General features: G+C 35.1%; 1 protein-coding gene across 4 annotated transcripts in view; it reads left to right on the top strand.

Annotated features, from left to right (window-relative positions):
• The window catches only part of LOC134375475 (CWF19-like protein 2), a 99574-nt gene that overhangs the window by 32884 nt on the left and 50387 nt on the right, over positions 1-16303 (top strand). For 3 of the 4 annotated variants that reach the window (XM_063093925.1, XM_063093922.1, XM_063093926.1), the window contains exons 9-10: positions 4275-4368; positions 6084-6176. In XM_063093925.1, coding sequence (XP_062949995.1) covers positions 4275-4368; positions 6084-6176 — 187 coding nt within the window. The remainder of the gene's footprint in view (positions 1-4274; positions 4369-6083; positions 6177-16303) is intronic. The other variant, XM_063093924.1, reaches the window with a different exon arrangement.

The raw sequence follows: 16303 nt of genomic DNA, 5'->3' as shown, positions 1-16303 counted from the left end.
CCATAATGATTAGGAAAATAGATGGCACTTACTGTTTTTTTTATTGTTGCACTTATATAGGTCTGTGTCAGAAGATGAGGAAACTCAGGATGAGTGGGATCAAACCTAGGAAAGCTTGATTCAGCTTTAGGGCTGGCCTTGTTGGAGGTAGCCAGACATAAAAAATACGTGTCCAAGGATAATGACAAACATATACTTGAATGATCATTAAATTGTGTTAAAAATGAGTGGGACACTAAAGGAAGGCATTTTAGGAAATAATAAAAATCAATGGTAGTAGTAGATATAAGCATTGTGGTTTGGGGTCATGATTCTGATAAATCGCTTTTGTTAACGACTCCATCTGAAGCACTGGATTATAAAGCACAGTGTGTAACTTTCTGTGGGAGGGAGCTGGCAAAATCTAGACTGAGTGATTGAGCCCCAGTCAGATGAGCTCTGGTTCAGGTCAGGGCTTTGCTCCTAGGAAACTGAAGGAGAAATCCAGTTGTATTGGCTGAATAAGCAAGGAAGGGATTAGAGAATGTCTAAGACTGTGTGCATATACAGTTGTCCAGGCTTCACTCCAGCTATCCTGGATGGCACACTATTTCTAGTTCCCAGTTGCTAGTGGGATGAAGCTCTTATTTCCTGATATCATTAGGGTTGATTTAGTATTTGGACGATCACTAGGTCTTGATTTTTGTGACTGTAGCTAAGCAGAGTATGCAAATCAATCTTAACATTGTTAGTATTTCATCTGGTTGTCTGATTGCTTCATATTTGTGTGTCTTATTCAAATTGTAAGCTTCTGATAGGTATACTGTAATATAAGCACTCACTAAAAGCTGTGTTTGTGTACATATGTGTGTGTGTGTGTTTTGGTTTGAAGACAGTATTCTTTGTTATATGTGTTAATTTTGATGTTACAGAGGGTTTGAGGCTTTTCATGAATTCTGTGATTGTCTGGAGAAGGAAAGAAAATCTGGGAATCATCCACTATATTTGAATGAAAAAAAAGATTGCTGAGCATGTAGAGTGGTGTAAAGTAAGAGACCAAGATAGAAATTTCAAGACTGCTTAGAAAGATTCAGTGAAAGATTGTTAGAAGCTGTTAATTTTATTATCCTGGGAATATGTTGGTTTTTTAAAATAAAATACTAAAATTCTGGGGAGTTTTAGAATCAATGAATTTTAGAACTAGAAAAAAAATCTCAGAATTGATTTTAGAAATAGAAGAAATCAGTCTGATCCTTGCGTTTTGTATATGTAGAAACTGAGGGAGCTGAAGTTGTGACTCACACAATGTATTATGTAACTAGGGTTTCCAGATTTTTTAATAAAAAGTAATAAGTCTCTTGCAATATTTGGACATACTTATGCTAAAAAGTATTTGCCATTTACCTAAAATTTAAATTTAGCATAGTATCTGGTTCATAGTAAGTGCTCCATAAATCTTAGCTGTTGTTGCTATTAATATTATTAGTTATTTGCAAGGCTTCGATTAGTCTTCATGTCTTCTGATGCTGATTTAGTGTGGTTTCAAATAAGATTAAAAGTAGAACCATGAATTTTCTTTGGGAAAAAGACCCTTTCCTTTTATGCGCTGATTATGGAAAAGTTATTGATATCATTTGTAAGAGTAATTTTGGTAGAATATGAGAAGAGTTGACCAATTAGTGGCATAGGAGAGAGGAAAAAAGATATATAAGCTGCAAAAAGTGAAACATTTTCAGTGATGACTGGAAAATACTTTTAGTCTCTTATAAATTGGGTGTTGGAATGTACCATAGGTCAATCTACCAGACTGTGGAAAAGTTGTAACAACTAATATCTTCGTCTCATATGAATAGTGATAGAGAAATTAGTTGAATTGGTTTTATTCCTTTATATGTATCATTCATTTATGTTTACCTTTCTTGCTACTTTAATAGTTTTAAAACATTAAACCATTTGTAATCAAGTAGATAGTAAATGCATGTGTATAAAATTTAAATGGTGAAGGCAGAAGAGCATAAATTGAAAAAGTCTCTCTTTCTTGTCACCCTCAACCCTAATCCCACTTGCCAGGTTAATAGTGTTAACAGTGTCTTTCCAGATTTTTTAGTGCATTTGAATGTGTGTAATTTATATACTTAGCATACAAAATTATATACATACATAACATATATAAACTTAAATATCTTCATAATGCATGTTTTATTCTGAATCTTGTTTTTTCCAATCATTATATCTTAAAGGTCTTTTCACATTAGCCCATATGTATCTACCTATTTTATTTTAAAAGCTCTTTAATATTCTAATGTTAAACTTAGGTATAACCTAATATTTCTCACCAGTCTCCTAGTAGTAGACTTTTAGGTTGTTTCCACTTTGTTGCTATTACAAACAAGGCTGCAATGAAGTTTTTATGTGTGGCTTTGCACACTATTGAAATATAGCTGTAAAATAAATTCCAAGGAGTGTAATTATCAGGTCAAAGAATACGTGCATTTTACTTTTAATATGTTTGTTGTATTTACCAATTTACATTCTTACAGTCATATATGAGAATGACATACTACTTCCTTGCTGATAGTATACTGAACTTTAAAAAAAATCTTGGTCATATACATAGTTGAGAAACAGACTTGTTCCTTGTTTTTTTTTCTTTAAGTGTGAATGAAATTGGCTGTATTTTTATGTGTTTATTTTTATTTCTGTTTTTGTTTACTAGACATGTTTTGCATGCATTTTGAGTTCTTTATTTGCGAGAACTCTTTATAGTTGTCATGTAATGCAAATAGTTTCTTCATCATTTGTAATTTGCCTTCCTTCTTTTTCTTTTTTTATCCATTCTTTTATTCTTTCTTTAATGTGATCAAATTTGTCATCCTTTCCTTTGTTCTTTTTAGGCCCTGTGATTGTTTTAACTAGTAGGAAAACATCCTCCAGTAGTAGCCCATATGGTTAAGAACTTTAAGCTTATTTTTCTTAGAAATGAAATGTGGTTGCTTATGTTTTTCTTTTGTTGGAAAATAAATTAGTTAAGTACTTTCAGGAATTTGAAACCTATGGTAGTATGTAATATGAACAAAAATTAATGTGATGTCTTTAATTTAGATTTTGTAAATTTAATATCAGAAACCAACCCATTTTACAAAATATTTTAGCCTTGGAATGTCATTCTTGGCAGAGTTTGTTATTATAGCCCAAAAGGGAAAGAGAAGGATTAGCCTTGGGCGGAAATGTTAAAAGAAGAGGAACGTATGGCTACAGATTGTGGGTGACAGGGGAGGAAAATTTAGGACTTCTTTCTTGATGACTTAGGTCAGTGTTTTTCAATATATGATCTCCAGAATATTGGTGATCCTCTTGGTCTATGCGTGGACCACGATGAGTTTGGTTACTTCAAGGAAAAAAAAAAAGTGATGTAATAATTTAGTTCACATATAGCTCACAAAATTGAAATATCCTGCCGTTGTTATGACTCTTACTGTTTCTAGCTTATTTTTACCCCCAAATTTTGATGAACCTTTGGAACAAAATTAACTTAAAATTATTGGTCCATGTTCCTATCATATTTCCCTTAAGTGATCCTTGGATACTGAAAATTTGAGAAACGATGTGTTTCTTACACTCATTCAGATTTGAAAAAATATGTCTGGACTGGTGTGTCAAGGAATGAGGTAAAAAGAGGAAGTTATTTTCACATCACAGTTGTCCCTTGGGATTTAAGTTAGATGACTTTGATAAATTCATTCTGTTACTCATTTTTTATTGTATTTACTGAATGCTTCTATTTCCTAGTCCTGGTGGAATAAAAATAATTATGCCATAGTATCTGCCTTCAAAGAACTCACAGTACGAGTGAACGATGTGAATGAATATGGTACATAAATGCCCTGATGCTTTATTACAGGTATAAGTATAGATACTTATAGTTATGGTATTTACACACATGAAGGGATAATGAGCTCTTCTGGGATAAGATTAGGGGGAACAGGGCCCAGGTGAGTTGTATAGGGAAAGTTGTGAGAACAAGTGATAAGAAAAGAATAATTAAAGGGAGATCTATGGACACTGCCAGCACAAAAAGAATAATTGCAGTATACTCAAGGTTTCTGAAATATCATTGAGCCAGAGCCCTTTTAAGACTTCTTCCTCTAAAGTTTTTAGCCAGTGTTGTGTGTGTGTGTGTGTGTGTGTGTGTGTGTGTGTGTTTTAAAGAGAGTAAATTTTAATGGGAAAATAGGATGTAATTATGCATTATACCTACATTTCATATGCTCTTAAGAACTTTCCTGTTTCAACAGTAGTCTAGAGGATGAGTCCATCCACATCCTGAGTGTTGATGAGAAGAACAAGTTGGGAGCCAAGATTATCAAGGCAGAGATGATGGGGAATATGGTGAGACTCTTATATTTTGTTCTTTTAGAGAATAGTGTATTAAATATTTAACTTCTTATGAGTAATTTTAGAAGTTCCTCAGCAGTGTGGATGTAGCACACAGTGAAAATAACTGCTGCTTATGGATTCTTTTAAAAAATTCTTGAGCATTTCTAGAAACAGTACTATGTGTCAATTTCTAAATAAATTACTTTCTACATCAGATTTCTGAAATTTAAGATCCTTAGGGAACTATGTGCTTTTTAATTTCTTTTTTACTTTGTTATTTGCTTTTTATTCTTACATTTCTAACTTATTGAGCATATTTGAAGGAGATAAAGTTGTCACTGGCTTCTTTCCTAATTTTAGTTATATATTATTAGGAACATTTATTACTTTCTTAAATTACTTAAGAACATAAAAAATGAGTTCCTAGAAAAGCATGATTAATTCATGTATTCAAATTTTAAGGCAGTGTTTTTGTGCCTGATGCTGTGTCCAATGCTTTGTACAGGTTAGCTCATTTAATTCCCATAATAATGTTTGACTTAAGACCGATTTACCTCAGAATTGAATAGAAATAGGGATGACTACAAATGAACTGCATTCATTCATTTATTCGTTTATTATATTGTCACATGCTTGTTAAAATAATATATAATAATATATATATGAGGGTACTTCCAGAAGTTCATGGAAGTATTTGTATTATCTTTTAATTCTTCCGCAAACTTTTTGAAGTACCCTTTTATTAAAGTGCACGTGGCAGAATAGCACAGCCAGATACCATTCCATGTATCACTCATGGTTATATATATGCACTCATCTTACACACAATTATAAGTGATCATTAAGTTCAGTTTTGATATACTCTGAGTAGAATAAATGGTAGTCAAACACAATATTTGTATTTTTATTAGTTTGTATGTCTAATAAAAGGCACATCAGGCATATGCTGCTCTTTCTCTTTGAATCTGGTCTTTGGTAACACTGAACTTCGAGTCACCCCAGAAATGCGACAACAATAGCAAGAGGTAAAAGAGGTAAATCAACGACAATGTCTAAAGCAAGATAATGAAGTTTGAGTTTTGAAAGTACAGAGAAGTAGTTAAAATAGTGAAAGAGAGGTCACCTAGGTAGGAGGTTAAAAATAGGAGTTCCTGTGTTCATGGAACCACTGCAGTGGAGCATGCTGTCCTTTGCTTGTCACATAGATCTGCTTATTTAATTTATTACTTTGTGGTTTATTGCTTTATATGGCAGTTGTTTACATAAATTGCTATGGGCTTCATAGAGTAAAAATGAATTCTATTCAGTATTTTTATCTAAATTATTTATCAACAGTAAAGAAGGTAATATTTCAAATCTTGTGATGGCTTCCTTGTTACAAATAACTGAGCTTGTAAGTATTGGAAATTTGTAATATCTACTTGCAAAAATGTCATTCTTAAGATTATGTATTTCCTCCATCTCCTCGTCTCCCCCAAAATATATGTCCTTGTATTTATTTATTTTCAAAGCATAAACAAATATCACAGGTATTTGAGATGTGTGTAACTGAGATAAGTTCATTAGACAGTAATATACTAGGCCTTAAGTTGGTAATTGAAGTTAAGTGATGGCTACATGGGTGTTGGTTATGCTATTTTCCTTTCTGTTGTGTAAATTTGAAAATATTCTGTAGTAAAGAATTAAACTGTATATTACACCTATTTCACCTGATTTTCTTTTTGAAGGAATTAGCTGAACAACTTAAAGCTCAACTTGAAAAGGCAAATAAATTCAAAGAAACTGTGACACAGATATCATCAAAAAAATCTGGGGTAGAGGTAAGTAATAAATTTTCTTTGCAGGCATATAATTACCTTGTGTAATACTATTACTGTGCAGTGGTAATATTTTAATGTGAGATGTGTCTCTGTGTTTATGTGTGTGTATGCTTGTTTGTTTGCTTATTTTTAAAATTTATTTTTATATGTATTCTCTTACATTCCACCAGTGTGCCCTGGTGAAAAAAACCTAGGTTTGGGGCCAAGGACTTATGCTTTTATTCTGCTCCTTACTGACTGTTTGACCTTATACAAGTCAAACTGCAAGTCAAACAGTTCCTTAAATTTTTCCCCTACAGAATGAGACTTGAACTAAATATCCATTTCATTTAAAGCAAATTACTTTGTTTCATGATTTATTTATCCATCTATTAGTGAACAAAACAGATAAAAACACCTGCCTGAATGGAACTTTCATTTGGGTAGGGAAAGACAATAAATGATAAAAATAATAAATAAATAAATTGTACAACATATTAGAAAGTCATACATTCTATGGCAGGATAGTGGGGAATTTGAATGACAGATGGGTTGGTGACTTGGGGCACACAGGCTAATTCTCACTGGAAAAGTAACACTGATGCAGACTTGAAGTAAGTGAAGGAGTGCATCTATGTGTATCTGAGTGAAGAGCACTCCAGGTATAGGGAACAGAGAATTTAAAGGCCCAAGGGTAGAAACATGTCTGATGTGTAGGAAGAACAGAACAGCAAGGAGACCAGTGGTGCTGGAGTGGAATGAATGAGGAAGAGTGAAGTAGGAGATCTAATCTAGAGAGATCACAGGAGGCCAGATCATGTTAAGCTTTGAAAGTCATAGTAAGGAAGTGGGCTTTTCTTCTTCTTCTTTTTTTTTTTTAAATTTTATTTTATTTTGTCAATATACAATGTGGTTGATCATTGTGACCTGTTACTGAAACCTCTCTCTACCCCCTCCATCCCAACAACCTCATATCTGTTCGCTTGTCATATCAACTTCAAGGAATTGTAAGTGTTGTATCTCCCCCCCGAAATTATTTGTGTATTTATTTATTTATTTATTTTTAGCTCCCACAAATAAGTGAGAACATGTGATATTTCTCTTTCTGTGCCTGACTTGTTTCATTTAATATAATATTCTCTAGGTCCATCCATGTTCTGCAAATGGCAGTATTTCATTCTTTTTTATAGCAGAGTAGTATTCCATGGTGTAGATATACCACATTTTCCATATCCACTCATCTGATGATGGACATTGGGTCTGGTTCCAACTCTTACCAATTGCAAATAGTGCTGCAATGAACACTGGAGAACAGGTATACCTTCAACGTGATGATTTCCATTCCTCTGGGTATATTCCCAGCTTTGGGATAGCTGAGTCATATGGTAGATCTATCTACAATTGTTTGAGGAACCTCCATACCATTTTCCATGGAGGCTCCACCATTTTGCACTCGCACCAAAAACGAATGAGAGTTCCTTTCTCTCCGCAACGTCGCCAGCATTTATCATTCACAGTCTTTTGGATATTAGCCATCCTAACTGGGGCGAGATGGTATCTCAGATGCAAATCTTTGATTTGCATTTCCTGAATGCTGAGTGATGTTGAACATTTTCTCATGTGTCTATTGGCCATTCGTATATCTTCCTTAGAGAAATGACTATTTAGCTCTTTTGCACATTTTTAAATTGGGTTACTTGTTTTTTTGTCATAAAGTTGTTTCAGTTCCTTGTATATTCTGGATATTAATCCTTTGTCAGATGTGTATTTTGCAAATATTTTCTCCCACTCTGTTGGTTGTCTTTTCACTCTGTTAATTGTTTCTTTTGCTGTGCAGAAGCTTTTTAGTTTGGTATAATCCCATTTGTTTATTTTTCCTTTGGCTTCCTGTACTTTTGGGGTTGTATTCCTGAAGTCTGTGCCCAGTCCTACTTCCTGAAGTGTTTCTCCTATGTTTTCTTTAAGAAGGTTTATTGTTTCAGGGTGTATATTTAATTCTTTAAAACATTTTGAGTTGATTTTAGTGTATAGTGAGAGGTATGGGTCTCGTTTCATTCTCCTGCATATGGATATCCAGTTATCCCAGCACCATTTGCTGAAGAGGCAGTCTCTTCCTCAGTGTATAGGCTTGGTGCCTTTGTCAAAGATCAGATGGCTGGAGGTATGTGGGTTGATTTCTGGATTCTCTGTTCTGTTCCATTGTTCAGTGTGTCTGTTTTTATGCCAATACCATGTTGTTTTGGTTTTTATAGCTTTGTAATATAGTTTAAAGTCAGGTAGTGTTATGCCTCCAGCTTTATATTTTTTGCTCAGAATTGTTTTGGCTATGTGTGGCCTTTTGTTATTCCATAAAAATGTCTGGATAGTTTTTTCCATTTCTGAGAAAAATGTCATTGGAATTTTGATGGGGATTGCATTGAATTTGTATATCACTTTGGGTAGTATGGACATTTTCACAATGTTGATTCTTCCAGTCCAAGAGCATGGGATATCTTTCCATCTTTTTGTGTCCTCTCTAATTTCTCTCAGGAGTGGTTTGTAGTTCTCATTATAAAGATTTTTCACCTCGTTGTTTAACTCTATTCTTAAGTATTTTATTTTTTTGGTGGCTCTTGTTAATGGGCAAGCTTTCTTGATTTCTCTTCCTGCATATTCACTATTGGAGAATAGAAATACTACGGATTTTTGTGTGTTGGTTTTGTATCCTGCAACTTTGCCAAAATTGTTTATCAACTCCAAGAGTTTTTTCATTGAGGCTTTAAACTGTTCGATATATAGGATCATGTCATCTGCAAACAGGGACAGTTTCACTTCATTTTTTCCAATTTGGATGCCTTTTATTTCCTTCTCTGATTGCTCTGGCTAGTACTTCCAACACTATGTTGAATAGGAGTGGTGAGAGTGGGCATCCTTGTCTAGTTCCTGTTCTTAAAGGAAAAGCTTTCAGCTTTTCCCCATTCAGGATGATATTGGCAGTGGGTTTATCATATATGGCTTTAATTATGTTGAGAAACTTTCCATCTATACCTAACTTCTAGAGAGTCTTTCTCATGAACAAGTGTTGAATTTTATCAAATGCTTTTTCAGCATCTCTAGAGATGACCATGTGGTCCTTGTGTTTGATTTTATTGATATGGTGTATCACATTTATTGATTTGCGTATGTTGAACCAACCTTGCATCCCTGGGATGAATCCCACTTGATCGTGGTGTATAATTTTGTGTATGTGTTGCTGTATTGTGTTTGGTAGTATTTTATTGAGGATTTTTGCATCTATATTCATCAAGGGTATTGGCCTGTAGTTTTCTTTTTTAGTTGTATCTTTACCTGGTTTTGGTATCAGGGTGATGTTTGCTTCATAGAATGAGTTTGGGAGAATTGTGTCTGTTTCATTCAGTCTTTTGGAATAGTGTAGAGAATTGATGCCAATTCCTCTTTGAATGTTTGGTAGAATTCTGCTGTGAATCCATCTGCTCCTGGGCTTTTCTCTGTTGGGAGCCTTCTGATAACAGCTTCAATCTCTTTTATTGTTATTGGTCTGTTCAGATTTTCTGCATCGTCTTGGCTCAGTTTTGTTAGTTTGTGTGTGTCCAGAAATTTATCCCTTTCCTCCAGATTTTCAAATTTGTTGGCACATAGTTCTTTATTGTAGTTTCTAACCATTCCTTGTACTTCTGAGGTATCAGTTGTAATATCACCTTTTTCATTTCTAATTTTTGTTATTTGGGTCTTCTCTCTTCTTTTTTTAGTTAGCCGTGCTAATGGTTTGTCAATTTTATTCATCTTTTCAGAAAACGAACTTTTTGATTTATTGATCTTTTGTATTGTCTTTTTGTGTTTCAATTTCATTAAGTTTGCTCTGATCTTAATGATTTCTTTCCATCTGCTAACTTTGGGTTTGGATTGTTCTTGTTTTTCTAGTTCTTTAAGGTGAAGTGTTGGGTTATTCACCTGCCATCTTTCCATTCTTCTGAAGTAAGCATTTAATGTGATAAATTTCCTCCTTAGTACTGCTTTTGCAGTATCCCACAGGTTTTGGTATGATGTATCATTGTTTTCATTAGTTTCAGTAAATTTTTTGATTTCTTCTTGGACCCATATGTCATTAAGTAGAATGCTGTTTAATTTCCATGTGTTTGTATAGTTTCCAGAATTTCATTTGTTATTGATTTCTAATTTTAATCCATTGTGATCTGAAAAAATACATGGGATAATTCCAATTTTTTGAATTTGTTGAGACTTGATTTGTGACCTAACATGTGATCTATCCTTGAGAATGATCCATGTGCTGATGAGAAGAATGAATATGCTGAGGTTGTCGGATGGAATGTTCTGTAGATATCTGCCAACTCCAATTGGTCTAGAGTGTTGTTTAGATCTTGTGTTTCTCTGCTGATTCTTTGTCTAGATGATTTGTCCAATATTGATAGTCAGGTGTTCAGGTCCCCTGCTCTTATGGTATTAGTGTCTGTTTCCTTCTTTAGGTCTAATAGAGTTTGCTTTATAAATCTGGTTGCTCTGACATTGGGTATGTATATATTTATGACTGTTATGTCTTCTTGATGGATCAATCCTTTTATCAGTATGTAGTGGCCCTCATGATCTCTTTTTATGGCTTTTAGTTTAAAGTCTATTTTATCAGACATAAGAATAGCCACTCCAGCTTGTTTTTCATTTTTGTTTGCATGGTAAATCTTTTTCCATCCTTTCACTCTTAGTCCATGTGAGTCTTTATAGGTGAGGTGGGTCTCTTGAAGCCAGCATATAGTTGGGTCCTCCTTTTTAATCCAGTCAGCCAGTCTGTGTCTTTTGAGTGGGGAATTTAATCCTTTTACATTAAGAGTTGTTATTGAAAAGTGTTGATTTACTCCTAGCATTTTATTGATTTTTGTTTTGGATGTCTTAAGTGTCTTTTGTTCCTTTCTTTCTGATTTACTGCTTGTCTTTTGTAATTGTTGGTTTCTTGGATGGTAGATAAACTTTTTTTTTTCTCTTCATTGTTGGCATTTTTTATTTTACTAGTGCGTTTTGATTTTTCTTGAGTTTTTATGGCAGTGTAAGTTATTTTTCAGGTACCAAACCCAATACTCCCTTGAGAATTTCTTGTAAGGGTGGTCGTGTGGTAGTGAACTCCTGCAGTTTTTGTTTGTCTGAGAAATATACTATTTGTCCTTCGTTTTGGAAGGATAGCCTTGTGGGGTAGAGTATTCTTGGCTGGCTATCTCTGTCTTTTAGTATTTTGAATATATCATCCCATTCCTTTCTGGCTTTTAGGGTTTGTGATGAAAAGTCTGATGTTAATCTGATTGGGGCTTCATTATAGGTGATTTGACTCTTCTCTCTTGCAGCTTTTAAGATTCTCTCTTTGTCTTTGAGTTTTGCCGATTTGACTATAACATGTCTTGGAGAAGACCTTTTGGGTTGAATACAGTTGGGGATCTTTGAGCTTCCTGAATCTGAAGATATGTGTCTTTTCCTATACCTGGGAAGTTTTCTGCCACTATTTTGATGAGTATGTTTTCAATGCATTCTCCTTTTTCCTCCCCTTCTGGAATACCCATGACTTGGATATTTGAGCACTTAAGGTTGTTTGATATCTCTCTTAGATTTTCTTCAATATTTTAAATTCTTTTTTCTTTTTTTTTTTTGTCTGTGTTATTTCAAACAGCCCATCTTCAAGGTCAGAAGTTCTCTCTTCTGCTTCTGCAAGCCTGCTGGTTAAACTCTCTGTTGTGTTTTTTATTTTGTTGAATGAATTCTTCAGCTCAGCAAGCTCTGCTACATTCTTTTTCAGGGCATTGATTTCCTTGCACATTTCTTCTTTTAGGTCCTGTATACTTTTCCTTGTTTCATCATGTTGTCTAGCTGAGTTTTCTTATATCTCATTTAGTTTCCTTAGAATTATTATTCGAGATTCCTTGTCAGACATTTCAAGGGCTTCTTGTTCTATAGGATCTAGAGCTTGAGAGTTATTACCCTTTGGTGGTGTACTTCCTTGATTTTTGATATTTCTGCTATCTTTCCTTTGATTTTTAGTCATTGTGGCAGGGGATTTCACGGTCCACTGGTTTAACACTGTTGTCTGGCTAGGATGCTGCTGGTGCTGCCAATTTGGCACAGCTGTCTCAGTGTCTGCTCGGTTGCCCACTGGCGCCTTGGGTGCGTGGTCACCTCAGGTCCTGGGCCTCTCCGGGGAGGTGCCTCTCTGGTTGGCGCACACTCAGCCAGGCTGGGGATGGAGTCTGGCGGTGGCGAGGCCTATCTGCTCTGTCGCACACTGTCACCACGAGGTGCGTGGTCTCTGCAGATCTTGGGTCTCTCCGGTGGGGCACCTCTCTGGTCGGCACGCACTCGGCCAGGCTGGGGATGAAGTCTGGCAGTGGTGAGGCCTACCTGCTCAGTCGCGCACTGTCACCATGGGGCGTGTGGTCTTTGCAGGTCTCGGGCCTCTCCAGTGGGGTGCCTCTCTGGTTAGCGCGCACTTGGCTGGGCTGGGGATGGAGTCGAAGTGGGCTTTTATTCTGACTGAGATGAGAAGCTATTAAATGGTTTTGAGTAGTGAATATATTTTGAAAGGACCTTCCTGGCTTCTGTATTAAGAATAGATTGAGGATGGCCGGTTAGATCACTTGGGAGAGTGGTGCTGGTAAGACTAAGGCCACAGGTTCGGATCCCTGTACTGTCCAGTTGCCAAGACAAAAAAAGAAGGATAAATTGAAGGAGAGTAAGGGGAAAAGGTGGAGTCTAGGTAGGCTTTTGCAATAATGCAGATAAGAGATGATGGTGGCTTTGGCCAAGATAGCAGCTAAGGAGATGGTTCGAAGTGATTACATTTTGTATATACATAAATATTTTCTATATGTATTTTGAAAGGAGAACTGACAGGATTTTTATAGATGGGGAGTGGGTGGGTAATGAGAAAAAGACAGGAGGCAAAGAGTACTCCAAGGTTTTTAGCTTGAGCCACTGAAAGAATAAACTGGCCATTATTTGAGTTGTGGAAGAAAGAGGAAGAGTAGGTTTTAGGGCAAAGATTAGAAGTTCTATTAGTATATATTGAACTTGAATGCCTTTTAGATGTAGAACAAGTGGAGATGTCAGGTAGGCACTTTGATAGTTGGGAGTTGGGAGAAGCCTGGGCTGCACATAGATACTTGGGATGAATCTGTGTGCTCTGGAAATGGTTGAACTAGTTTGTGGCTTGAAACAGAAGGAAAAAATTGAAGCAGAAATATTCTTTGAATAACATTTCTTCTACTGTCTTAAGGATATCATAGAGTAATTGACAGGCTATATGTCACTCCTTGAGCACACAACTCTTATATTATTAATGTCTTTATTATTTCTAGTTTCTCTTAGCTTTGAGCAGTAGACCTCATAACTCAGTAGTAGTTATGGAAACTGTATAGCCCTTTGAAGCTTAAAATAGAAAGGTTTTTATTCTAAGGATTCTTTGACCAAAATGACATATAGTTTCATCTTCTCTGCAGAGATTGGACACTTGCTTTACCAGGTATGTATGTAAAGCAAACCTCTGCCAACAGTTCTGAAAGAATTCTCTACTGCCATAAAAGTAAAGTAATTTATTTCATTAGGGCCAGGGCCTTGACTTATCTAAATTTGATGACATACTGGAGGAAAATCCTGTGATACCTTTGATAGAAATTTTGCTTTTAGAGAAAAGAAAACCCCATTCATAGAACAGTTGAACAGGGGGGAATCTTTCATTGCTTAGCTTATTTGATGGAAATATTAAGTTATGAGAATAACTTGATTCAAAGATCTATGAATATCATTTTGGCTTCCATGAAAAACCATCAACTCTTTAATTATTGGTTTGCTTATTTCTCTTCCTCTTTATAGGTTGAACTATTTACTACTTAGGACAAGGGTTATTCTTTTGGTTCATAGCTAGTGCATAGGACAATGCTTGGCACATTGTAGACAACCAAGGAATATTGAAATATTTGTTGTATGAATGTCTTTGATTTATTTTCTTCTCTGTAAGTCCTAAAAATGATCTGTAATCTTTGAAATGATCTAGTATGGCCTTCCCACAAGTGTAGCTTCCTGTTTAAACAGTAACCCAGCTATACAGCATCTCCATCTAACTTGTACTTGGACACTGAGTGATGAGGTCCACAGAGTTTTGGAGACTGCCAGTTTTATATCAGCAAAAATCTAATTCCAATTCTTTAATATATTAGATTCTAATATGCCCTTCTATAACTTCAACCTGTTAATAATTCTTCAATGGAATCACATCATGGACACATTTAATCTTAGGGAATTCAGCTCTACATTTTTTTTTCCTTTTTAAATCATGCAGGAAATTCAGTTCACCATTTGCAGTAAACAATGAATTAATCATTGCATAATGGTGCAGTGGCTTTAATGTTTTGTTCACACTGTCGATAAAGAAGAGAAATGCATTATTGTGGTCCCTAGGCAGCTATGTAGAGAGGGTGTATGGACATTGTTTTGAATGAAATTGAGGAATTAACCTAAGGGCCTTCGAGGGCCATAGAGAAATATTAATAAATAGTTAAAGAAACAGATAAACTTCTCATCTTTTATATAAAATCAGGCACTTGACTGGTGATTTAAAATATTTTCAATAGTAGTTTGATAATACTTGCTTACTGCTTTAACACTGTCTTTTGGATCTGATTCTTGGGTACATTGTAAGTTCAGTATACTGCCATTGCTGCGATTCCCAGAATATGTGAACCTCTAGACTGATTTTTTATGTTTCAGTATCCCAGTCCCTGTAGTTGATCCCTAGAAATAGAAAGAAAAAGTTACAAAATAAAATTACTGTGTTTGTGATTTGCCTTTAATTTTTAAGCGGTGGGGTTTGACGTTTATTCAACAAATACTTTCAGTTCCTTCTCTGTAGAAGGCACTTGCGTTCTCAGTTTTCTAAATTAAATATTTTAAATCTAAAGTAACATTACTGTAGCTTTGTATTTTTTCCACTATTTATCTCGTCACGTTACTGTAGGCACACTTTACTTGAGGTATAGCCTTTTCTGACAGAGTAAGTACACAAAAATGCTATTTTCTTTTGGTCATTAAGCTAGTTTCTTCCCCAGCTAAGCAAAATAGGTCAATAGATGTACCCGTTTTTCATACAGATCAATTTGTTTTTAAATCCTCCCTAATGTGTCCCTCTTTTCTGTGTTGTACAGTTAGAAATAATATCGTATGCATTTCTAGAGGGCTTATTTCTTTAAATAGACTATTACAATAGGAGCAAACATTTTAAGCTAATTGAATTAAAGCAAAAACAGTTTTATAGGTGATATAAAATGCAAACTCATAGTAACACATAGAATCTTTTACCTGTTCTCTGTTCTCATGACTAACATAAAATTCATCATAAAAGTGTCAGTTTTACCTGCTAAATATTTCTTAAACCTATTTGTTTTTTGTATCTAGCACACTGTCTAAGATGACCATCATCTCTTGTCTTTACCTCTGAAGTAATGGCTTTCTCTCCTGCCTCAGTGCCTTTGCACAGTCTTTCCTTTGCCTAGATATTCTTCTTCCCCATTCTTCCCTTAGTTACCTTCTGTTCCCCCTTTAGATCTTAACTCAGACATTGTATATTCCTTTGGAAAACATTCTCTCTGGAAAGAGAACATATAAATAAAACTAATTATACAGATATATTATTGCAGCTTTGATGGTCTTTCAAAGGAAAAGTGTAGAAATATGGAGGTAGTGAAGAGGGCCTGGTGTAGTCTGGGCATCCAGAGAATGTTCTGAGGCTATAGCCATTATTTTTGGATCTTATCACCATTTTTATAACTTTGCCACAGCGAAAGCTATTCTTTTATGACTGCTGTCTGTAAGATTTATTTGTATGCCGTATGAATGATCTTTAGCATGGCAGCTAAGTGTCATCCTAGGTGGGAGTGTTGACCCATAGGCATCAGACATTGAATAGGAATTACCTGCTCATTTGACTGTAGGCCATATTTAATTCTTAGTGCTTCCTGGGGCAGTTAAAAAAGTTTTTTATTGTTTTATGAAGAGTATTCTCTCAATTGTAATAATTTAGAGAAACTTGTAGAGCAATTATTTTGGGTAGTTGTGATGGTATATTTATTAGTCGTATTTTTGGATGAATTATATGTTGTGAA

The sequence above is a fragment of the Cynocephalus volans genome, chromosome 4 (assembly GCF_027409185.1).
Source record: "Cynocephalus volans isolate mCynVol1 chromosome 4, mCynVol1.pri, whole genome shotgun sequence".
NCBI lineage: Eukaryota > Metazoa > Chordata > Mammalia > Dermoptera > Cynocephalidae > Cynocephalus > Cynocephalus volans.
The sequence above is the reverse complement of the archived record's forward strand: the minus strand, read 5'-3'. Positions and strand labels throughout refer to the sequence as shown.